This window comes from Physella acuta, unplaced genomic scaffold, assembly GCF_028476545.2.
Source record: "Physella acuta isolate Inbredline_101_S28 unplaced genomic scaffold, ASM2847654v3 ptg000960l, whole genome shotgun sequence".
Classification (NCBI taxonomy): Eukaryota; Metazoa; Mollusca; class Gastropoda; family Physidae; genus Physella; species Physella acuta.
The window spans coordinates 107,188-134,447 of NW_026732477.1; the positions used below are offsets into that span (position 1 = coordinate 107,188).

The 27,260-nt window shown below is 33.1% G+C and overlaps 1 protein-coding gene across 1 annotated transcript; it reads right to left on the reverse strand.

Moving 5' to 3' along the window:
• Nucleotides 1–4,836: 4,836 nt before the first annotated feature.
• LOC131953868 (uncharacterized) lies at nucleotides 4,837–26,379 on the reverse strand. Its single transcript, XM_059317276.1, has 23 exons — nucleotides 26,181–26,379; nucleotides 18,008–18,166; nucleotides 13,248–13,421; nucleotides 11,517–11,738; nucleotides 11,149–11,340; nucleotides 10,720–10,863; nucleotides 10,197–10,337; nucleotides 9,949–10,089; nucleotides 9,510–9,650; nucleotides 9,152–9,254; nucleotides 8,889–8,974; nucleotides 8,609–8,772; nucleotides 8,288–8,375; nucleotides 8,104–8,180; nucleotides 7,969–8,005; nucleotides 7,632–7,729; nucleotides 7,391–7,510; nucleotides 6,774–6,919; nucleotides 6,258–6,393; nucleotides 5,565–5,711; nucleotides 5,352–5,462; nucleotides 5,055–5,128; nucleotides 4,837–4,870 (listed from the first exon to the last, which is right to left on the reverse strand). The coding sequence occupies exons 1-23, from the start codon at nucleotides 26,377–26,379 to the stop codon at nucleotides 4,837–4,839; spliced, it is 2,934 nt and encodes a 977-aa protein (XP_059173259.1).
• Nucleotides 26,380–27,260: the final 881 nt, after the last annotated feature.

Consider the following 27,260-nt stretch of genomic DNA (forward strand, 5'->3'; position numbering starts at 1 on the left):
ATTGACTGACTGTATACATGTATACACAGACGAGATCCTTTCACAAGGGTGTTAAACGTTTCTCTTCACAACAACACCGGATAAAACAGTTTATTTTATATCAACCAGAAAGTTCATGTTTATAGTCAATTTAAAAAAAAACTCGGTGATCTCTCTCTGTCTCTCTCTCTCTCACCATATTTCCTCTCTCTTTCTCTCTCTCTCTCTCTCTCTCTCTCTCTCTCTCTCTCTCTCTCTCTCTCTCTCTCTCTCTCTCTCTCTCTATATATATATATATATATATATATATATATACTTATATATACTTAATTAATACAATTGGTATCTTTTCTAAGTGTTAAAAGAGTTATCTAGTAACCGATCCAGTACAAATCCTGCGATTTTTGTTGGTAAAAAAGCCCCCCACCATCTTGGACAAAAATGGTAGAGCAGATTTTGAACGTCACTAACTCTTTTCTGTGTTACACAAGCGTAAAATACGCTTTAGGTCAATGGGTTTCCCATCAAAATTCAGTCCATTTGTTTTTGCACCCCCCTCGAACTTTTGACTTGCACCTCCCCTCAAACTTTCGATTTGCACCCCACCCTCGAACTTTTCATTTGCACCCCCCCCCCCTCAAACTTTCAATTTGTTTTTCAAACCCATTGTGTCCAACCCGCCCCCCCCTCCTCGCTACGCCTCTGCCGCACATTATCAATATAATTATGTTAGAAACTTGCCTCTATATGTGTGTATTTTTCATAGATCCGGACACTTCGGACTGTAAACTGTGTTAGCCTGTGAAAATACAGATAAGACACGGAAGTTGATTACCAAAAACCGCGAGTAGTTAAAAAACTTTTTAACTCTGGCTATAATAAACGTTACAGTTTTGTAATTATACTTGGAATTTTTTTAAACGGGAAGCTTTGAACTTGACTCTTGAAAAATATATTAGCGAGGTTAAACGTTACAACGCAAGATTTTTTTATAAAAAATGTCTCGAATTCGTTACCAGAGCCTAACGAAATGTAGCGACAAATAGGATGCTGACCAAACAAGCCTCATGTAGACCTATGTGCCCATATAGTTCTGTTGTTCGAAAAAGCAACTTAGACGTGATTAAATTAAAGTACGATATTGTTTAAAATAAACAACACAAGAAAAAACGCATTGTTTTAAACAAGATTATTGTGTACATCACAAACTGTTGGGACAATTAAAAAGAAAAAGGAACTAAAACTATAAAAACATCCCATATTTTGAATACGGCGATCTTATTTTTTCAACTACCAAAACAAACAAACAAACGACCTTAAATCCTGTTGATTGATATCTAGGCCGTTGTTTTCTGCTAACGTTAAGTGTCTGCAGTAAAACATTAGGAAATATATTTGGTTAAGATTTGAACATACAATCATGTCATAGAAACAGGCCAACTCCACTTAATATTCTCTCACGGGCTACCTTGTCCTAAATGTTGGCTTTATAAAGGTCACACAGCTTAAATTTAGTATTTCATAACACAAAACATAAAACAAAAATCCCGGTTAGAAACTGATACCACAAAATGTTTAACAGGTGGTCGTTTGTCATTTTAGACCGACATAAGTAGACACGTGAAAAACAAATGTTCTCTGTGCATACGTCTAACAGCCTTCACACATCATTGCATACGTACTATCAGATTACAACAACGGTGAAATGACAGTACAGTAAAGCAGCTAATGCTCTGGAATCGGATAATTTTTTGGTATTATGGTAACACTATATTCTAAACGTGTTACACACATCTCAATCATGTATTAATTTGCAAATATAAACTATCTTGTTGATATTGTGTTATTGATATCTATAACATAGATCTGTTGATGTAGATCAAAATAACCATTACAAGCATAGAGAGCATGTAGATTGGATGCATGTGAGAATGGTGTTTTAGATTTAACCTGTTCGACTTAATTAACTATGTATAATTGATTTCACGCTAGTTATTTAAACGTTTATATTTCACTTTAAATTATTTAGTGACGAACGTTGCATTATGTCTTGTTAGTAATTGTTACGTCCCTTGTATTATGTCCGTTGTATTATGTATATCATGGTTACGTCCCTTGAGTGGTCACTGTGTCTTCATTGGTGTGCAGCAGATGTGTACCTATTAGGGAGTTAACAAAAGGTAGAGTCAGAGACAGGACGTGTCGTCTGAGCGAGTTTATATCAGAATAAAGTACTAGAGTTAACTCAAAGAACTGTCTATTTAAGTAATGTAAGAAAAACATATAATTACGGGTTTTCTAAGATACCTTAGCATTGGTTTTTAAATTATAGTCATTGTAAGTGTAAGGGTTTAGTATAATTTTGCTGGAGTTTTTTTTTTAAATATTTTTTTCCCTATTGATTGATCATAATTTAGACAAACTCACGAAACTCAAGTAGGCTAAAGTAAGTTAATTTATTATTTAAAAGCACCTTACATTCAATAAAACGTAATTATATACATTTTTAATAGAATACTTTTCTAACAAACATCTGTATAAAGTAATATAAAGTGTGTAGAATACAAACATATGGATGAGAAGTTATGGGCAACAGTTTTTTGTTATATTTAAAACATGTACGGAGAACAAAATGATAAAATCTAAAGATTATTTGATACTGCATAATCAATCACAAAAAATGACAGATGTTAACTTCAATAAAGACGATCAATATCAGTTGTATTAAGTCCGTGTCTATGTTAGTGTTGCGAGTAGTGTGGTATAGCTATAGTACATAATTATGTACATTAGTAAAGGCTAAGATAAGAAGTCTTCAGCTTTACATAAAATGAAAATCAGGTTTGGGTTATGATAATGAAGATATATTTAATTATTGGTATCTCACGATATAGTTCGTCTAGAACTTGTAGTGTAGACTTAACACACAAACATGGGAAACAACTTTAAAATAAAGTCGCGTTTGTAATTCACTCCCGTTTCACACTGTTATATTTACAGACATTGTCCAGCAATAAGAATGTTATGATTATTCAGTATTTGCATACACAAAATTGTCATGAACATTATTATCTAAATGCTGTATTAGTTTCTCAGATTTCTTCTCAAAGTTGCTGTATGTGGTCGTGGTATCGCTGTATCTTTGCAGAACTTGATACAGGCAGTGGTACTGTTCCTGTTGGAATACATTGCAAGTTGGTTGAGTAAATAATACAGTAATGCCAGAAAAAACTTTCTTCACAGAATATTATGATAAACATCAAATAGGAAGAACAAAACAGTAGAACAAGAGAGTTGATAGACTCGAAATAAAAGTTGAACGTAAGTAGTCTATTTTTTAAAAATGTCTTGCTCAACAGCAAAAAAGTATCACAGTAGTATAATATTGACTTGATGTAATACAGTAGCAAGGAAGTGAATATCTACGTTACATTGAACAATACATTAATTCATAACACGATAACATGACTCACCAGTGTAGGAATGACATGTGGTCGAATGGACTTGACCGCCCCAACAACTAATGGCACAGCTAGCCGTAGGTCATTGTCCATCCTGTCTAGTAGGAGGTTCAAAACACAGACAAGACCGCTGTAGGTGGCCCCATCTCTGATCATCGAATTATTAATCATTAATTTAATGACTGACTAATACTTTTTTTTTTATTAGAGATTTATTAAGCGTTGAATTCTTAAAACATTAACTTTAGCCTACGCATAATGCGGACTAAATTTAATTTGTATTACCTGTAATATTAAAGGTTTAATACATTGTCTTAGAGTAAGCTAGAAGATTACTAACGTAATGTTTTAACTCAAGGCCATAAAACATATTTTACTACTATATAAAATAAAACTGAAAATCGGTTTTGCTTTCTATTTTTTTTTTAAATAAAACCATTGTAAACATGAATCTTTATTTCTAAACACATACCTGCACATGTATAGCACCCTTCCTTTCTTGTTTGCGTGTTTTCTTGTTTGTTTTATAAACTGCAGCAACGTCTTTGTGTCCAGTGTGGTGAGTTTACTTTGTAGATGTAGAACAGTGTGACCGTCTTGTGTCTGCAACATGACAGGATTGTTACTGTCTTAAAAATAAAACACCGTATGTTCACACAATAAAGTATACTTGAGTTAACATTATAGTTATCCTCATTACTTGAGCTTACATTGAATGACTTCAGCTGTAGAGATCCCATAGTTCTAACGACAACAGTTTTTTCCTCCCATAATGTGTGTGTGTTGCTTGACTTGAGCTCCACTGTGTAGTCTCTGATGTTCAACATCTCATTGGCTGAGGCTGGCAAGTAGTGACCTAATGTCTAGAATAATGGCCGACAGTTATTGAATCTCTAGCAATGACTTTGTATTTGTAAACGTATTAACATAATTCTTAAGTCTAAAGTTATATCAGGCATTACTAAAAATGGGACTGTTGTAATTGTGTGACAAACTCTACAATGCAAATTAACAAAGTTTACTGTTGCATATAATTTTCGAATTGCGACTATTGTATATAAAACAAAATATCTGATACTAAATTATCAGTTTTATGCATGCAGACATTGTCATTAATAAATGTATATTTTACTAATGTCAAAGCTGAATAACGAACGAGTACCTTGTCGTGTAGCACGAGTCCCACATCAAACACCACCACCAACGTGACGTTGTACTCAACAATCAGCCTCCAGAAGTCTTCCACAGTTGTTGGCAGGGGCAGTTGTGTCAGCAGTTGATGGTCAAGTTTGGTGAAGCTCTGATGGTCAGGTGGAATTAAAACAAAGATTTTATAATTTGTTGATGGTCAAGTTTGGTGAAGCTCTGATGGTCAGGTGGAATTAAAACAAAGATTTTATAATTTATTGATGGTCAAGTTTGGTGAAGCTCTGATGGTCAGGTGGAATTAAAACAAAGATTTTATAATTTGTTGATGCTCAAGTTTGGTGAAGCTCTGATAAACAGTTGTAATTAAACAAATTCTTCTAAAATGAGTTGTTTTTTTTTAATTTTAAAATGTAATCATGTTTTCAAAAATAATAAGTATTCTGTAAAAAAGAAAAAAAATCTTACAGGAAAGACAACCGCGTTAATGTAGTCGCTGTCTTCTGGTCTGCTTCTAGACAGCTTAGCTTGGTACATGCGATCTTGTAATACAGATAAACAGGTACAAATCAGTAGTTACACAACGATAAATTGCCGAAATAAAAAAAATAACGTTACTTATCTTTCACTTTATTTTAGCAGTAAAAAATATTATCTACAATTATAAACAACTATTATGAACCGAAATTACTAATGCATTTTATTTTCAATTACTGTTGTTCTTATTCATTAAATCGATGAATTTAATTATAGTAAAGTACATACTTGGCATGATCTCCTCATCAAGTCCACATCTTGGTTGTTTTCGTAAACTTTCAATTCTTTTTCTTCTTCTTTACCAGCTGTCTGTAAGTCAGCGCTTACAGCACATACCGACTGTGTAAAACGATATAAGTTTTTGTTTTTGTTTAATGACTCTACTACATGTGGATTATCTTTATAATTACTCACCAATGCACACTACACCATATTGCTTACATTGAATTCATTTTCCAGATTAGTTTTCCCCGACACAGATTTGTCCAGAAGATGTTGAACCTTCACGTCAACATCATAGGCTGTGATTGTGGTACCTATACATGTTATTGCTACTTGTGCAGCTTTGTGGAGAAATTCGTATTGTTCCTGGTAAAGTAGAGTTTCAATATACTAAAAATCGTTTTTAAAATCATAAAATCTTTACGTCTAGTTTAAATTAAGCAAATTATTTGGAATCTGAAGCCACTAGATTTGCAGTAATTAATATTTTAATGACATATTTAAACAACAATTAACAATAGGCAATTATATTATAGACTAAAAGCCAAATAATTCTACCAATGTTTGTTAGACAGAGATAATTATGTTTCTTAAAAAACCCATAAACCTACAGGTAATGATTCATACAAATTACCACAGGCTTATCAACCAAAGCTAGTACCAAACAGATAGTTTTGTATGTAAAACCTAATTAAAAAGCCCCACCTATCTAGCCTAAAAGCCCCATCCCCTTGCCAAAAAAAAAAAACATTGCCCTAGCATTAAAGCTCCATCACTCTAGCCTAAAAGCTCCATCCCCCTTGACAAAAAGACCCATTGCCCTAGTCTTAAAGCCCTATTTGCCTAGCCTAAACGCCCCATTGACCTAACCAAAAAGCCCCATAACCTACTCTATAAGCCCCATCCACCTACCGCTGTTTGTACCATATTCATCCTGTCCTGTCTTAGCCTGGCGACTGTCTGTAAGAAATTAACACGTCCAGTCTCCTCAGCTTCTCTCATCACATTTCTCAGTGCGATAAATGTCCCTGTACGGCCAACACCAGCGCTAAAATCACGTCAGTAATTAATATTGTTTCACATAAAACTTAAACCAGTTCACTAGAATTCAGTAGCTTGTTGTGTTTTGTATCCTCCTTTTATACTAAAACCCCAACACTACATGGAAGTTTGATTTTTTTAGCTGTCTTAACTTAATATTAAGACTTTGAAAATATATATTAACATTGAACTCTAATTAATTCGTGATTGTATAAAGGCTCCAACATGTCTCCCAAAAACTATCAATGTTAAGCATTCTATATATTTCTAATATTTGCTTATTACTGTAAAATAATACACGCACCTGTTCAAGCTCAATTATATGATAATACTATGTATGTAAAGATAACGCAGCCATGATTGTACTGTAGTAGCCAGCAAGCCTACCTGCAGTGGACGACCACAGGTCTACTGGTCGGATTGAAAGCCACCCTCTGCTCAAAGTCCACCAACGCCCAGGGAGTTATGGGCACGCCCTTGTCCGGCCATGACGTGAAGTGGAACTGGATCACCTGTTGAACTTCAGTGCTTTTCTGTGGTTTTAACAATGCAATAAGACTTTTTATTTGTTTTATTTTTTACATTGAACTAACTTCAATAGAGTTTTTTAGTCTAGGTCTCTCTCGCTTAAAATTTGAAATATCGATAGGATGGTAGAGATACATTTCCGAACTAAAATAATTGTCTTAACACGATTACAATTGATACAAACTACCACATGGGACCTATTTTTTCTATGCCTTGTTTCAAGATTTATCATTGTTTACGATTTTAAAAAACTTAAACAAAATCGGGATTAACTTTTTTTGTGTCCCATGTAATAAAAAATATTCAATTTCGGCTTGAAAAATACTGGCTGGCAAGTAACGATAAGTTACTGACCTACTTACAAGACTTATTTTGCTACTAACGAAAAACGAAAATTTAAAATAGTAAAAAAAAAAATAAAAAAAAATTAAGTCAATTAAATTTAGTTGGGATGCAGGTTTTTCCAATGTCATTACCTTACTTAACAGCAATCTTCTGATCGTATAATCAGCAAACACATGTGTGACAGCCAGTTTAACTTTAATATCTCCAAACATCATCTTCCCATCTTCTGGCCAGTACCTGTCGCACTTGACCTGAATATATACCAGGATTTACTAAATCATATATGTATTCATGCGTATTTTAGAGCCATTGTTACTAAAACATTATTTTCCAATCGTAAATAGTGGTAAAACAAAACAGCAATCAACTTACCTTTCCTTCCTCTATCAAATTAGTCAACATCACAACTTTATCCACTTTTTGTTCCCACAACATTCGTACGAAGTCGTTGATAATAATACTGTTGGGTCCTACGGAACAAACACACATGAAATACATATTTGAGCACACGTTTTACACAGGATGCTAACATGACTTGAAAATATGCGTATGCTGGGCTTAATTTCAAATAAAAAAATATTGGATAATAACGATTTCAAATGTTTATATTTGCTGTTGTCTTTGTAATGCACTCATGTTTATAATTGCAATACTATTTAGATACCTAAAACCTAAAGGGTTATCTAATAACTTGTTAATTTGAAAATACCTTGCGAAGCAATGAATTTATCCTCACTGTTGTATCCCTAAAAGAAAAAAAAAACATATGTACTAGTATGATAATATAGAATAAAAATCAAGTTTTTAGTCTCATATGTGTTAAAAACGTGTATTTTAAGACTACCTGAATGTATGAAGCGTTGATATAGTCTCCTTCATTCTTTTTTTCATTGATATCCAAGTGTACTCTGGAATGGTCATCTGTAAATTTTAGTTCAAAGGAAAAAGTTACATAATAATTAAAGTAAGATTAATATAAATACAAACGTAGGCTACATAGCATAGAACACAATACATATGGCACCTACATGTGCAGATATTCTTGTATCTATTTTTGTGCTTGTTCTTTTCGCTGAGACCAATCGCTGTGGAAACATTTTCAGGTGCTGGTATTTTCTGAAAGTGTAAGGAGAAAGTTTTAGTAATGTAGAGGCCTATAAACCAAACACTTTGATTTCATGTTGTTAAACAAAATGTAATACATCGTTGTTTTTAAAATGTATTTATCATGTAACTTATCTTAAAGTTATAAATACTATAGGATAGCTAAAGAAAACAAAATTGGAGTGACAATTTTTTATCATTAAAATTATAATTAAAATTATGTATAAATAAAAAAAAGTAATTACCTTGAATTGTTCATCAAAATACCCTTTGTCTCGTGTGTGCAAGAAAGCAGCCAACTGATGAGCAGCTATAGAACCGTCTATGGACTCAATGAGGACATATTTGTTCTCAATCTTCACTTCATTGTCTGATGATTTGTTTAAAACTTTAGCGTTGACGGTCTCACCTAGATACATGTTACATGTGTAAGCGCGCACTGAATGTAAGTATATGTCTGATAGTATAAAGCGAAAATGCGAAATAAAAAAACAATGTTTTTGTATGTGTGAGTAATGATTTCACCTGCCGAATGAGTTGTCTCTAACGATCGTCGATTGTCTAGTACTTTATCCGGTGTTTCAACAGACTTTTCTTTAATTTTCTTGCGCCTTGTAAGAGAGCAACATAATACTAAAGTAAGGGGTAATCTCTAGTAAACTAGCACATCTTTATAACATACATAGAAAGGATATATATATATATATATATATATATATATATATATATATATATATATATATATATATTAACCATATGTTTATATCAAGAAATAAAAAGCGTCTTACTTTAATAGTATCACAACAGCTCCAATAATTAACACTGTTATGATAGCTACCAATACAACTGGTATAATGATGGCAACAGATTCGGTTGCATTCTCCTGGATCACTGCAACATTATATCGATACTTTTTAAAACTTTGGTTTTTCTTATATTGGACATGCAGAACCAACACATTATTTTATTGTGTATGCAACAAAATAAACGATAGTTAACAAGAAAGACAAAATTTAATATAATATATCTATGAATAATGCACAAGAAAACTTTATTTCGGAATATAGATACTCAAAAACTGTGCTTACATTGTCTTCACACATTAATTGAAAGTTAAAAGACCAACTTAATCAAAATGTTACTCACGCTGATCACACACGTCACCGCCATATTTAGACATGCAACCTTGCAAACAATAGCCGCTAACAATGTCACATTTTCCATCCCCACCACAGTTGATAGAACAGTTCTCCAGACAATTCAGGCCAAAGGTCAAATTGTCACATTCTTAAAGATAAATTGTATATTTTTAAAAAAATGAATGAATGAATTCTCTTTAGGTTAATATTAGCCTACGATGATGGATGTAAAACAATATATTTTATATATATAGTAAAGTTTCCCTTTCAAACCTGACGGTTTATGGGGCAAGTGAAGTAGAGTTATATTAAAATCATGTATTCGTGATTAGTGTTGCTGTCTCTGAAAGTTTTTTATATAATGACCAACTGATCGTTTACCTTCATCTGACAAGTATTTGTTTTAGTGACTAACGTCTAACATAATTCTAAAACAAAGTGTATACCCATATCACACATGTCACCAAGGTAACCAGCACTACATCCTGATGAACAGTTTCCGGTTCGTTTGTCACACAGGCTGGCACTAGCACAGTGTTCACTGCATGTATTGGCACAGTTATATCCCCATCTTCCAGCAGGGCATTCTAAAAAAATCATGAACATTTATTTATATATGGTATATATACCGTTTTCGTATCTAAGAGAATTGTGTTTAATCATATGTGATATGTGTTCTAAATGTCTACATTACCATCGATGCATGTAGGACCCCCGTACCCAGCCTGACAGCCGTCATAACACGAGCCGTTGGTCCGACTACAATCTTCAGGGTGACGACAGAATGGACTACAGGTCTTGAGACAATCGACGCCCCACTTTTTGGGTGAACATTCTACAGATGAAAGAAATCAAAAGTTAATTAAACGACAGTCACAACACCAGACGAGTAATAATTTTTATTGAAAAACACTTTATTTAAGTGAACGAAGAATTTTCAAGTTATTTGCATTACCCCTGCCCTCCCTTTTAAACAATTTGAAAAATTATACAATAAAAGCATCTTAGTATTCTTGTGTTTATAAAATGCATTTTATAATTGCGTAATAACTAAACGTAAATTACAATGGAAGATTATTTCAATATCCCATATTTTATTATTACCGTATTACCAGTTTGCTAAGATACATAACGTTAAAATAGTAATAATAGTATTCACTTTAGAAGAAAAATAAAGATAAAATTAACATATGTCCATATACTAGTAGAATACACACCCATCTGACATCCCTGGCCATAGTACCCAGACAAACAACCAGATAAACATCCACCAGTGATAGACATGCAAGTCTCAGATGTGTCGCTACAGCGACATTGTTGGTCACAGTCTAGTCCAAAATATCCAGGTGCACAGATGCGTTCTGTTATAGAGTTATAATTCAGCGAGTATATGGATTATACAAATTCTAGATTCTAGATATATCCTTTAAAATCGAACAACACAAAAGTCGACACAATGAACAGACGTTAAAAAGCCATTAGTAATACAACACGTTGTATATAATATCAGTACCTCGAAATTACATATAACGCCTTATATATATATATATATATATATATATATATATATATATATATATATATATATATATATATATATATATATATATATATATAATCATAGTAACGAACATGCAAGTACATACCTCCGTAAATTTCTACTTCACATAATGTCAATATTTGTGTTGCATTTATTGTAACCTTTAATACTTCTTTCCCAACTGTTGTTACAGTGTAATTGGATAATGTGTTGCCACTGTCTGTATAGTTATATACTAGAGCATTGTCGGCTGAGTAGCTTTGGAGTATAAATCCCTTAAGTCTTTCTGGTTCTTCATCTGAAAAACGAATGCTTTAATTGTATTGTTCTTCGTTGATATTAAGTTGATCATCTTTTAGAATCAAGTAGAAGATATTATGGTATAACATTTATAGAACAGTTGCCGTGAGAATAAATATCTGTTATTAATTTAACACTTTTATAATAAACTAAACAACACAGTATGATACTTACTTCTGTTGTACAAAACATATCTGTGCACCAACTGTGGGGATGAAAAACTGACACTCCACTGTGGAAGCGATATAGGGTTGACTGCCGTGTGCGTGCAGGAGCCGCCATTAAAATTACTATTGGGATCCCCGTCGACAGCGTTGCTGGCCTTTGCCTTACTTTCACCCGCAACCATATAAGTGCTTGACTGGACAGCCGTCTGTTTTAGGGCAACATTACGTCCTACACATCACAAATACATAACTGTGTGAGGAACCTATATATATATATATGTAACCCTCACTCAGTGGGGATGCTTTTACCCACTGAGGTGTTGTGGTTAAGACGGGCAGACCCTGAGATTAAGTACACACCGACACCGACAGTTGTTGTCCAGTACTCGCTTTATTTACAGCATCGAGCCATGACGGCGATGCAACACAGTAGTACAAAACAAACTAGCCAAGAAGAAAGAATCCAAAAGACCAAAACCAAAAGACCAAAAGTCCAAAAAACTGTAGCCCTAAAACAAATGTCAATAAAAAAAGTTACATTCCTGACAACACCATGTGTAGGCTACCATATACACGGGTAACAATAAAATATGTTTTGGCCAGTACACAGTACTGCCAACAAGTACCAATACGTAGTACTTCAAATAAATACTTACATTAATACTCACCCTAACTAGTGTGCACATGCAGCACTAGCAGGAATACACAACTAAGTATTTTAACAAACATAATTTATATAACTACCTTCATTAGGTCTACATCTTGGTCCACAGACAGCAGCCTTGCGTGTGCGACACGGCTAGGCATGAAACTACCCACAGTCCCATGTCACATGACATGGAACACAGGTAACATCGCTCACAAAAGCATAAAAAAACAACGTCAACAGTTCAGTTGCAGTCCCACAGGGGCCGCAACCCAATGAATAAAAACTTCATATTTTTATCCCCCTTGGCTGGTAACCATATGTGTTACATATATATATGTATATATATATATATATATATATATATATATATATATATATATATATATATATATATATATATATAGGCTTTATACAGTGTGAGACCATGTTATGTTGAGATTGTATTTGTTTCCCAAACCCTTCTAGCTATCCGATTGTCGCCATAGTAAAAAAGATAACGAATTTAGCGCAACATATTAATGTTTGCTTAAAACGTGCTAATGTAAGATTTTTTAAAAAATCAGAACCAAACCATGAATGTTTGCTCTTTTTAAATTTTGTTTTTGTCAATAGATTCTCCGCAATTTGTTTGATGAAACGATTAGTATGCTAGTAAGTATAGTAAACAAAAATGTGCACTAGTAAAAAGCAGTTTTACCAGTATACATTTTTTAATATTCTGATTAACTACGACCGTTTATTCATCAATTCAACACACGAAAAATTAAAACAGCAATAAAAACAGTTCAGTTTTTATCGTTTAATTTTTTTTATAAACAAAGGAAAAATGAGGTGCTAATGGTAATGGTCAAAAGCAAGTTGCTAAAGCAGCTATTATTTATGCATAAAGATATTTTGATGTCATTTATCACGCAGATCGAGGTAAAATGGGAAATCTGGCCCACATCTATGATTGACGAAATCAGAATAAATATAATCGATAGGGAAACACTAAAAAAAGAACACGTGAATATTCCACTAAAACTAACGTAACAGATATAAAGTTAATATAATTCTGGTTTGTCCGTGTAGAAATTTTAATAAGCTTACCTCCATTCACATAAATTGAGCAAATAGTTATCCTCTCGTTCCATGATAAAGTCAAATTAGTGTATAATTTTTCCACATTACAGTAGATATCTGCGGTTGAATTGTCCAAAATATCTATTATTTGATTTTCACAGTTATTCTGTCCCAGCTTCAGGCTCATGTTACTGAGCAGACCTTTAGAGGGTTGAAAATATAAGAATTGTGTATCAATTATCAATATATATTTATATATATACATTTATATTTTTCTAATTTTTAATTCTGGATTTGGTAGTTTTCTGTATTTCTGATATCTCTAAATAATTCTGTGTCTATTACTTTATAGTTTATTATCGTAGAGCACCATATTCCAAAAACCTTTCACCTAGGTTTTTTTTTCCAAAATTGAGATGTTATGTCAAAAACTAAATTACTGAGCAGACCTTTATAGGGTTGAAAATATAAGAATTGTGTATCAATTATCGATATATATATATATATATATATATATATATATATATATATATATATATATATATATATATATATATATATATATATATCTATAATATAAGCGGGCTGTGTCTGTCCTTCCTTCCTTCCTTCCGTCCGTCCGTCATCGCTATAGATTTTGGGACTATAAAAGTAAACTACGCACCATGCTGTGCTTTTCAGTGCACCGCAGTGTCTTATTATAAGTATTAGAGTAGGGTTTGTTTATATAGCGGCATTGAGCTATTTTATAATTTCCACTGTTTGTACAATTTTGCATAACGTAAAGAGAATATTAAATACACGCACATTGCTAAAACATATTAAAAGGATCAATGTCAAATATAGTTTTCGTTAATATTCCTAGAGAAAGTGGATACATTTTAATAACATAATAGCTGTAGGTTAGAAAAATCTAATTAAACTGTTTAGTAATTTTGCCAAGGGAGGTATTTTAAAGATAAATTGAACTCACGCTAAAAATGTGAATGCAAAATCTGCAAGACGGAATAATTGTTGGAATAATATAATTAGCAAAATGTGAATGCAAATTATGCAGACGTGTAAGAGTACATTATTGTTGGAATATTATAATTAGCATTGATTGATAAAAGGCTATTTTTTATTTATTTTATTCACTGAATGTAATGTCTACTACTTATAATTTTTAATCAACTATTAAGCACTATTATAGACGCGCCATCACGTTCTTTCGGTGCGCAATGGTTTTAGTTATGAAACTCTATTGTAAATTTTTAAAATTTAAAGTACTGGGAAAAAATTGGTGAATGGATAAAGTGAAATATTGTAGGTAAAACACGGATATTTTAAATACTGCCTATTATTTATACTGTTTACTAATTATTATTCTATCTTTCGGTTTGCGGACAAGCTAGCGGTTTTATAGGAGAGGCGTAGCGACGGGGGGGGGGCATATGTCCCCGGGTGCCAACCTTAGGGGGCGCCAAAGTGGGTTGGAAAAAATTTGCGAGGGGGGGGGTGGTGGAAATCGAAAGTTTTAGGGCGGGGGGGGGGGGGACAGGGGTGCAAATCGAAAGTTTGAGGGGGTGCAAATCACCGGAAAGGGCGCGATTTGGCGCTACGGGCTAGACTGTGAGCAATATGCCTTTATGATTGCATTTAAATTGTGTTTATGTTATGAGTGTTGTGTTTGTTTTTTCGTTTGTGTTTTTTTTTGCGTTCGTTTGTGTTGTGTTTAGTTTTGTCCTGTTCCCAAGTTGGTACATTTAAAAAAGATTGACCGTGGCGGAGCACGGGATGCAGCTAGTCTATAATATAAGCGGGCTGTGTCTGTCCTTCCTTCCTTCCTTCCGTCCGTCCGTCATCGCTATAGATTTTGGGACTATAAAAGTAAACTACGCACCATGCTGTGCTTTTCAGTGCACCGCAGTGTCTTATTATAAGTATTAGAGTAGGGTTTGTTTATATAGCGGCATTGAGCTATTTTATAATTTCCACTGTTTGTACAATTTTGCATAACGTAAAGAGAATATTAAATACACGCACATTGCTAAAACATATTAAAAGGATCAATGTCAAATATAGTTTTCGTTAATATTCCTAGAGAAAGTGGATACATTTTAATAACATAATAGCTGTAGGTTAGAAAAATCTAATTAAACTGTTTAGTAATTTTGCCAAGGGAGGTATTTTAAAGATAAATTGAACTCACGCTAAAAATGTGAATGCAAAATCTGCAAGACGGAATAATTGTTGGAATAATATAATTAGCAAAATGTGAATGCAAATTATGCAGACGTGTAAGAGTACATTATTGTTGGAATATTATAATTAGCATTGATTGATAAAAGGCTATTTTTTATTTATTTTATTCACTGAATGTAATGTCTACTACTTATAATTTTTAATCAACTATTAAGCACTATTATAGACGCGCCATCACGTTCTTTCGGTGCGCAATGGTTTTAGTTATGAAACTCTATTGTAAATTTTTAAAATTTAAAGTACTGGGAAAAAATTGGTGAATGGATAAAGTGAAATATTGTAGGTAAAACACGGATATTTTAAATACTGCCTATTATTTATACTGTTTACTAATTATTATTCTATCTTTCGGTTTGCGGACAAGCTAGCGGTTTTATAGGAGAGGCGTAGCGACGGGGGGGGGGGGGGCATATGTCCCCGGGTGCCAACCTTAGGGGGCGCCAAAGTGGGTTGGAAAAAATTTGCGAGGGGGGGGTGGTGGAAATCGAAAGTTTTAGGGCGGGGGGGGGGGGGGGACAGGGGTGCAAATCGAAAGTTTGAGGGGGTGCAAATCACCGGAAAGGGCGCGATTTGGCGCTACGGGCTAGACTGTGAGCAATATGCCTTTATGATTGCATTTAAATTGTGTTTATGTTATGAGTGTTGTGTTTGTTTTTTCGTTTGTGTTTTTTTTTGCGTTCGTTTGTGTTGTGTTTAGTTTTGTCCTGTTCCCAAGTTGGTACATTTAAAAAAGATTGACCGTGGCGGAGCACGGGATGCAGCTAGTATATATATAGGCGGGCTGTGTCTGTCCGTCATCGCTATAGATTTTGGGACTATAAAAGTAAACTACGCACCATGCTGTGCTTTTCAGTGCACCGCAGTGTCTTATTATAGGTAATAGAGTAGGGTTTGTTTATATAACGGCATAGAGCTATTTTATAATTTCCACTGTTTGTACAATTTTGCATAACGTAAAGAGAATATTAAATACACGCACATTGCTAAAACATATAAAAAGGATAAATGTCAAATATCGTTTTCGTTAATATTCCCAGAAAAAGTGGATTCATTTTAATAACATAATAACAGTAGGGTAGAGAAATCTAATTAAACTGTTTAGTAATTTTGCCAATGGAGGTAATTCAAAGATAAATTGAACTCACGCTAAAAATGTGAATGCAAAATCTGCAAGACGGAATAATTGTTGGAATAATATAATTAGCAAAATGTGAATGCAAATTATGCAGACGTGTAAGAGTACATTATTGTTGGAATATTATTATTAGCATTGATTGATAAAAGGCTATCTTTTATTTATTTTATTCACTGAATGTACTGTTTACTAATTATAATTTTTAATCAACTATTCCGCACCATTATAGACATTGGGTGCGCAATGGTTTTAGTTATGAAACTCAATTGTAATTTTTTTAAATTAAAACACTGGGAAAAAATGCGTGAATTAATAAAGTGATATATGGTAGGTAAACACGGATATTTTAAATATTGCCTATTTTTTATTGTATATTATTTATTATTATTCTATCTTTCGGTTTGCGGACGAGCTGGGGTTTTATAAGAGAGGCGTAGCTAGGGGGGGGGGGGGGTGGAAATCGAAAGTTTTAGGGAGGGGGAGGGGGGTAGGGTGCAAATCGAAAGTTTGAGGGGGTGCAAATCAAAAGTTTGAGCGGGGGGAATTTCAAATCAAAAGTGGTGCAAATCGAAAGTCTGAGGGGAATGCAAATCAAAAGTTTAAGGGGATGGGTGGAAATTGAAATTTTGAGGGGAGGGGGTGCAAATCGTAAGTTTGAGGGAGGGTCAAATCGAAAGTTTGTCCCCGGGCGCCGGAAAGGGTCGCAACGCCTCTGTTTTGTAGTCATTCACTGTGTCAGACGCGTCCGCCGGGACTCGGAAAGGGCGCGATTTGGCGCTACGGGCTAGACTGTGAGCAATATGCCTTTATGATTGCATTTAAATTGTGTTTATGTTATGAGTGTTGTGTTCATTTTTCGTTTTTTTTTTTTGCGTTCGTTCGTTTGTGTTGTGTTTAGTTTTGTTCTGTTCCAAAGTTGGTATATTTAAAAATGATTTACCGTGGCGGAGCACGGGATACAGCTAGTACATATATACATACCTACTATATATTTATATTTATATTTTACTTATACATTCATATTTTTGTTGTTGCTTTTAATGCTGAATTTGGTAGTTTTCTGTATTTCTGATATCTCCAAATCATTTACTTAATAATTTATTATCGTAAAGCACCATATTCCAATAATCTTTCACCTAGGGTTTGTTTTTTCGAACGAGACGTTATGTCAAGAACTAACTAAAACTAACCATGATATAGCCGGATTCAATGCTGGTTTTTACCCAAACTTTACTCTTAGTTCAGAATATAAGCTACCGTGTATATTTAGATAGTTCATCCCCTTGCAATTTATAGCAACCTTTTCTATAATTTAACACTTATTGCATCATATTGTTTTACAATAGAATAGATTTGATAGTAAAGAAATTGTGAATAATGGATATAAAACATCTTTGTAACAACAAACCTGGGGCACGGTACACAATCCTGATCCAGGAAATTTGGTACTCTATCTGCCATGTGAGTTGTACAGAATATATGGCATCGTCGTCGCATGATTCATCGTTACCATCAGTTAAACTACTGCTAGTTGGTTTTAATTTTGTTGATTTGTTGCCCAGGTCCTCTGTTAGTTGGGTTTAAATTTTTTTAGGAAATATATGTATACGATCATATATATATATATATATATATATATATATATATATATATATATATATATATATATATATATATATATATATATATATATATATATAATGAGAGAGATCATACATGGATACATTATATACATACACACATTAAATGGTGTGTGTTATTATATGTGTAATCAACTCAACATTATGGAAACAAATTTTATTTCATTTTATTTTGTGATCAGTACAATCCCCATTACATCAGGTACTCACTAAAGATTATTTGCTTAGTGCACTCTCTAGAATTCTCATGATAAAATACTACATGTATAACAGTGCACACTAACAATCACCTATGTAATTAAATGTCATTTAGATATTATATGACTTTGACAAAGTTTTGTGTTCTAACTCACGGTACTGGCAACTTGGTCCAAACCAGCCTTCCATACAGGTAGCACCATGGACACATACACCTGTAGTAGTACTACACTTGTTGTCAGTGCAGTGACACTTGTACTGGCACTTTGTACCAAACCAGCCTACGTTACAAGCTGAAAAATGTGGTGGACGTAACAAAATGATGACATTACGCCAGGGAGTAACTAATGCTAAATAATAATTGTACTCAAGACTGCACACAACAAGTAGGCCTATATGGCTAACTGCACACATACTTCCGCTCACATATGCATATATATATATATATATATATATATATATATATATATATATATATATATATATATACATGTGCAAATCTGTTTTATATGATTATGTATATATTTGCATAAGTAGTCAAAATATACACACGAATCTATCAATAGGCATGTACCTGCCTATGTAATGAATACAACTAACACGAGTACTAACGATATGCACCTGATTCTGCTCCATAAGCTATATGAACATACACTAGCGCCGCTAGCAGTAGGGTAGACATATTGTCTAGTGTGTGTAAATCATAGACCGACACACACAACGCTTACAGAGCTTGTAAAGAGAGAGATCTACACATCGACTGTCTTGGACTGAAACAAAAAAATTACATGCTTTAGAAAAACGTGTCAGTTGCTAATACTAATAATTGTATCTCATTTCATCTCTTCCCAAGACACATGAGGCAGGTAAAGTAAAGTTCGTCTGTATCAATAACTTCGGCATAAAATGGGATAATGAGGCCTGCCAGTAGCCAGCCTAACTTGAGTTAGGTAACCATAAGAGCCGAGTGGACACAGGGACCTGATGCTGATTTGAACTCAAGACTTTCGGGTTAGCAGTCTAGCTCTCTACCGCTAGGCTACTCCGCTAACAATTTGTGTAATTAATTTTTCGTTTTGTTTAGATTACTGACTCCTCATGTTGTATAACTAAAGGCTATATTTACGTTTGATTTCACATTGCTCTTAATAAAACGAGTGCTAAATTAAAGCAATACATTAAACTCGCCCATATATAAAAAATATTCATCCGATTACTCTCTCTCTCTCTCTCTATATATATATATATATATATATATGCCTATATATCTATATATAAATATATATATATATATATATATATATATATATATATATATATATATATATATATATATATATATATATGACAACGGCAATAACTAAAAATGAATAACACACAATACCTTTTATATTTGTAATACACAATGAATGAGCTATGAAATTCTATTTAGGACCTGGGGCTGTCATGAAAATTAGGTCACATAACTGTTATTCGAGTACAGTCATGTAGATGTCATCTGACACGTCCCTATGCCTCAGCGCTGACAAATCAATCAGATCTAGTAGTAAACATCGTGTTTTGGATCTATCGATGCGATTATGTCTTGAAGCAGTTATTATTATATCCAAGAATTGTCATTTTAATTTCCAGGATTTGTCATTCGAATAATTTTATGAAACTGTCATTCTGATAATGTCGTGAAGTTGTGAATGCGATTTAGTTTTGAGCTGTTATTATTGACATGACTTTAAAGTGATAAGTATGTATTTTTTATGTTTTACTAATTTGCTTCCGTGTTTTAACTGTTATACGTTAAAAATTTCAAATATATCTAATGTACATACACTTTAATTTTGCCTTTATTAATAACTAAAGCTAATGAAGTCCGTAAACCTTTGCAAATACTAAAGTTCTTTCGCCCTGGTTATTATATAATTGTATAATTTTAAAAGCCGAACAGCGGACCTTCATTATAAAATATCATTTTTATTACTCTTCAGTTGTCTGTTAAACTGTATCCGAATGTGACGTTTATATTCTTTCAGACATTTATTTCTTAGCGGTGAAATACAATGCTGCCTATTGTTAGTTTTATTATTACAGCAACAGTACGTGACTAAGTTTAAACGGCAGAAATATAAAGTATACATTGTATAATACTTACATAAGTCTGTTAATTGTAGAGATGTGTACACGACGCGTCTGCAGGTTTAATATTTTATAATTTACAGGTTTTTTTTAGATGTTACACATGTATCGTTGAGAATAAATAAGGAAACTTGTAGTTTCACCTGAATGTTAAACGTTATTCCTTGCAACACGAGCAACACAATTCTCTATACGCACCAGGAAGTTTATTTTGTATTGAAGTTTTAAAACTCTCGACAATCTTTCAATTGATCACTTATTATACCACGTATTACATTAATATATATATATATATATATATATATATATATATATATATATATATATATTTTATATATTTCTATGCAAACGCTAAAAAAAAGTAGACTAGTATTTACCTTATTATCTTGTTACACAGATTATCAAAACATAACTCGTAGCTCGTGTTTTGATTCACAATCTTGTATGTGTGTTGCGACACAACTATTTATTTGACAAAGTCTGGTAAGGATTGCGAAACTTTCCAACTCTCCAAAACTCAGTTAAAGTTACTGTCTACAATTTACCAACATAGTAGGTGTATCTAATACCTGCTATTCTGCTGGCTCCTCGCACCTTTCTGTTCTCCAAGTCACCACACTAATAATTAGGCCTTCAAGTTCCCCATCATCTACCTGTATCTATTTTTAGAATACATAGACCCGGAGTTTCACCATACACTAGCCATGTGTTTACTACATCCTTTAATAATAAAATACCGTGTTGTTTTTCAAAGTGTTTCAAAATTTCAAAATGTGCATATATGCATCCATATTGTAATAATTTATTTCGTTCTCGAATTTTTCAATGGCTGTAATATTTATATTTTATAACATAAGTAGAAGCAAATTTGTGTTACTGGGTTTGCATGTAGGAGTTTCTTTTAATAAATGTATGAAACAGTGTGTCCATTTGTTCGTGTCGCATTCAACTAGATGTGTTTGTTAGTGTCTCGTTTATAAATAACTTCACCCTATGTAAGAAATAAAGGCAATAGTCATGTCTTGGGAGACGACAAAATTAATAGCCAGGGATCGGACGAAATGGAAGGAAATAGTGGAGACCCTGTGTTCTATAAAGAGCAAAGAGGACTAAGTCAAGTAAGTCAAGATATACCCTAACCCCATTGTCTGACACAAAACGTCATAGATCTTCGTTTATGCAATTTCAATTTAATAGATCCACCACCCCAACTCCCTTCACTCTCACTACGGACCCAGGCCAACTAAAACCCTTAACTTAAAACTATTTGCATAGCATCAAAATGTCTAGCATGCTCCATTTAAGTCCCCACTACATCACTGCGAACGTCGTAGGAACACTGGACACGGATCAGTTCACCGACTGTTGAGTGTGTAAATGGGGCTGACCCGGAAGTGAATCACCCCACATAATGACGGGGTAATTATAATTTAACTCTAGCTATAAGGAATGTTACACTTTTATAATTGGACAATTTAAAAACATGTAACTTTTAACTCGATGCTTGACACATACATCAGCCAGGGAATGGCGTGGTCTACTGGCAAATCTCTCGATCTCTAAACAAAATGTTTCGAGTTCGGAATCTGATCTAGTTTTATAGTGCATGTCTGATAAAGTTACTTACAACTGCTTAGATTAAAGTGCAAATATCATGTACATTTTTGGGCTATATATAAACATGATTATTTCAACATCACGAATTGTCTGTGTGAATACAAGGGCTAAAGGAACTAAAAACAATTAAAAACATCCCATATTTTTATCACGTTGAATTTTATTTTCACAACTTTAAATCCGGTTTGTTAGTTGATGTCTTAGTGTGTGTTTTCAACAAAACAAACTAGATTTGAACCGCTCGAATACGCTATCTCCTGTGGGACCATTGAACGTCAACTAAATAAGTGAAAAAACATAATTTGTAGGCTAACGCTTAACTAAGTCTAACAGCCATCTTTCGTCAATACTAGGTTTTTTTTTAACTCTTACTTATTATATATTTTATTATGGACACCCATGTATAACGTGTAAAATAGTTGTATGCGTGATGCATTTGAGTTTTATGTCATGCTTTTGCAGCCGAACTAAAAATAATTTACTCATAACTTACAATACTGACGTTTAACTATAATTCGGGCAATCAGACTGGGTTAAAATAAATCAATTTATAATAATATAGATTTACATTACAAAAAAATAGAAAATATAACATTTGCAAATAAAAGTCGTACTAGACTACCGGTTACCCTTATATAACTGTGGGTTTCGTGGGTTATCCATAAATGACATCAAGTTTGTTTTACGAATTTTATTGTTTTCCTCCCCTCCCTACTGTCACTGATTATCATAAAAACACCAGACCCCACATTCAAAAAGGCGTCACATCTCAAACGTTTTTGTTCATTAGAACACACATTTGAACTCTACACCTACCCAACTCTACTTCACCTGTCTAGTGTTCCGCCAAGTCTCAGGCAACATGTTTTTATCGTTTTAAAATAATGATTTCGGCCGAGCGTGGGTCTGACCCTACTATCCCTTCATATGCTTAGGACACAGAAACTGGCGAACTTAACTTTACCTGCCATGTATCCCGATAGGCAACCTAATCATTTACATGTAAAAAAAGATGGCGTGATGTGTCTCGAACCCATTTGGTAACTATTATACTTTCATCTTAGCTATGTGAGCAGTTTCAAATAAGTGTAGAATTAGTCCTATAAAAACTGCAAAGTAAAAAACCAGTTTCGTGAATAGGCCCTAATTATTTCAAACTAAATAATCCCACATTAGCCAATTCGATAGCTAAATAAACAAATATTTATATAAAATAATTAAGGCCCGAAACAGTTTAGTATAGAAACTCCTTATTGGCATAGATTCTAGATCTAGATAGAGCTACATCTATTTTCTACATGTAGAATCTACGATTGGCTTAAATCTAGAGTCTAAGTGTTTTTTCCGTAGCTCCAGATCTAGAATCTAGATTGATAAATTCCATGTGTGCTCGAATTAGATTATCATTGAAGCTAACAAGCAAAGAGTTATATAAAATATATAAGGACTAAAATAGTTTAATAAAGATACTCAATAATGTATTGTCTTTTATAATTGTTTTTATTTGTAACTATTTACTTTTGGTTTGTCCTAGATTCTAGATTTTGGAAAAGTGGTGTATCTACCAATGAATATATCAATAAATTAATTAACCTCTTTAAATAGATTTTTGATTAACAGTTTGATAAAAAAAAAAAACTTTATTCTCTACCTAAATACGTATTTAAATAGCTGTACACATACACACATTCTCTCCTGTAACCAAACAGGCAAAATAAATAAATAAATAAAAATACAAACATGTAAACAAACTTGAGTTAAAGTAGAATATATATATAAGATAGATAGATAACAAAAGCACTGTGAGTTAACTAATATAACAGTATAAAAGGCGCATCAAACAATGGGCATTTAAATATCAGATCAAGCTAATATATACACGTATTTAACAGGCATCGCAAATACGATATTGATTATAAAAGTAATAATTGAAATATCAATTCATGGTCTATTCAAATGAATCAATCGAAAAAAAAAGAATCAATTACTGATGCTGATCCACAAAATTCTGTTAATAATTCAAAATTGTCTCTTAGTATTGCAATTTTTGTTTTGCTTCTATTTATGTGTTCTTTGATTATGGTGTCCTATACATATTTACGTGATTGTTATCAAATATAGTTTTATTATATTTATCTGTTGACTCGTGTAGCACATGAATCTGCGGTCTATAATTAAATTGTTGTCTTTTCAATTTTTTTTAAATACTGGTCCGATTTGTAATAGTTGCAATTGTTAGCTGATCTAACATTGTAGCAATTGCATGTGTTAACTTTTTAATCTTGTGGCACTTATATCTGCTAACTAGTCTATTTTGTGGCACTTGAATCTGTGAACTTGTCTATTTTGATATAGCACTTATTCTTAAAGTGTATGAATACACAATATAAGAATCACATCAATAATATTGTATACATTTCAAGTTCGATCAGTCAAATTACATAGCTTGCCCTTGCATTCATCTATGCGGCCTTTCGAACATCTCATTCACCCCGATTACATAACCATTCATTCACTCCTTTCAGTCAGTGAGCGATCTCCAAAACCCATACAAAATATAGTATTTGACCCCTCATCCTTTCCTTTCCGATCGCCAGGTATTTAACTATCACACACGTTTTACTCCAAATACAACATATTATAATACAGCATGTTAAAAATATCATTTAAAATTGAAACGTGGTTATTTGCTTACAGAACATCATGTGTCTTAATAAAGCTTATGTATTTATATCGTAGAAACTATTGTCATATAATTAGAGTCATCATTGTATTCATTATTTAATGAGTTGTAGGTGTTAGAATTTCTGATTGCTTCATTAGCCGCTACTGGTAATGTAGTCTCCGATGATTCATTAATATAGTCATGTACTGTTGTGTTCTCTGAAATATACAGCTGACTCCGTTAGTGTTAGTAAATGAAGGATACATGATTATATGGCAAATTAGTATGTTAGTTAATAAAATTTCAGAGCTACACAAAAGGTTGTCTTTTTCGTGATGGCCACCATTGCAATGGCAACCATATTTCCCCAAAGAGTCCTGATACTTGAACTTATTTTCATTTAGATAAAAAAACTTATTAATTAAGAAGTTGCTTTTTCTGGAGCTTACCCCCTTAATTAAAAAGTAGTGTATTTTCAAAATCTAGTCAAGGCCGGGCATATACTGCTTAATAAATAAGCACACACGTCAGTTTTTACAGATAGGTTTCTCAAAGTGACCAGTGCAGGGCCTTGTTTATTTTTAGAAATGTATTTATTGGTAGAAAGGGCGCGTCTCTGTTGGTGATGACGCTTAGTTTGAAGGATATCATTTAGTGGGCATCTAGAGGTCATCGTGTTATATCGTTTTGTGTTGTGCCACGTTGTATCGGGCCATATTTTGTCGAGGTTTACTTTATTAGTATTGCTGTGCTGTAGATAATTACTTGGTCTGTGGTTTTGTCGTGTTGTTTATGCTGTGTTAAGTGTTTCATGTTTTTATTGGGTAGTTTCTTGTATTTGTTTAGATGCTATTTGTGTGTGTGTGTGTGTGTTTTCTAAGTTGTTTTTGTATTCTTTTTTTCAAATTTTCAATATTGTATTAATGTTATAACTGTCATAGTTATTCCTTTAAGTTTTTATGACTTTGGTGTTTTTGTTTTGTTTAGTTGTTACTTTCTAATTTTGTAATGTTATAAATTTTACCCTTTGGTTTGTTTTTTTCTTCTTAGGTACACTTTCTCGTGTAGCATGTTTATTTATTTTGTACAATGTTTTTGTCTGATTCTATGGTGTATTACTGGTTTTTTTCTCTTATGGATTATTTAGAACAAATCCTGTTAGTAGAACATGAGTATGGTCGAGTTTTAAAATTGTAGTAGATTTTTTAAATTTTGTTTTTGATACACCAAAATATATTTTCATTTTCTTCCGAAAATTTCGTTTTATACATATTTTTTTCATAGTAAGAATATTCTTTATATACGGAATAATTGAATAAATGTGTACTAACCATTTTCACTGTTAAATGCAGGTGATGTTAATCTATTTCCGAATTCAAAGGTTTGTTCAGGATAGTTATGTTTTACATCATCTTTAGAATTTGTAGTTCTTTTTAGCCTCCATCTTACAGCAATGCTGATTATGAAGACACCACACATTGTTCCTATACCAAGACCTATTCCAATTCCAATGCCATGCTTCATTCCCATCGAATAATCTGCCTGTGTGTCTGAAACTTAATCGAAATATGTTTCTAACAAGATACGCATGTAAGAAATTTTTTTTTTTGGACTTTTCTAAAGAGTAGATGTTAACTAGACTTACCCGGTCATCCCTTGGATAACTGTGGGTTTCGGGGATCATCCTTAAATGACATCACGTCTGTCACTTATCACCACAAAATAACCAGACCCCACATTCAAAATGAAGTTGTTTTTTTTTTATCTTTTGAAAACACCGATTTCGGCTGAGTATAGGTCTAACCACACAATCCCTTCATATACTGACGTCACATGTAACCTACTCAACTCGACTTCACCTGCCCAGTGTCCCGCCAAGTCTCAGACAACATGTTTTTATCGTTTAAAAAATCGACTCCAACCTAGCATGGATCTGACCACACAATCCCTTCATATGCTTAGGACAAAGAAACAGATGAACTCTACTTCACCTGCTCTGTATCTCGCCAAGTTCAAATAGGCAACTTTATCATTCACATCTAAAAAAAAACAAATCAAAATTATTTTTTTTTTACATTGTCGTGATGTGTCTAGAACCCGTGCCACCCGCATGAAAGCCTATTACACTAACAACTTAGCTATGTAGACTCGTGCCTTCAATGATATTTTTGTGCTATATAATAATACTTTGAGTTTCCTTATGCAACTTGATTTACGCACATCTAGATCTCGATCTAAGTCTAAAAAACTTTCAAATTAAATTTTATCTTAAATTAGCCAATTCCGTAGCTAAACAAACAAAGATTTATAAAAATAGTAAAGGTCTGAATTAGTTTACTATAGAAACTCATTATTATCTAGATCTAGAAGGATTTATCTAGATTCTACGGCTGATTTGCTTCAGTCTAGTT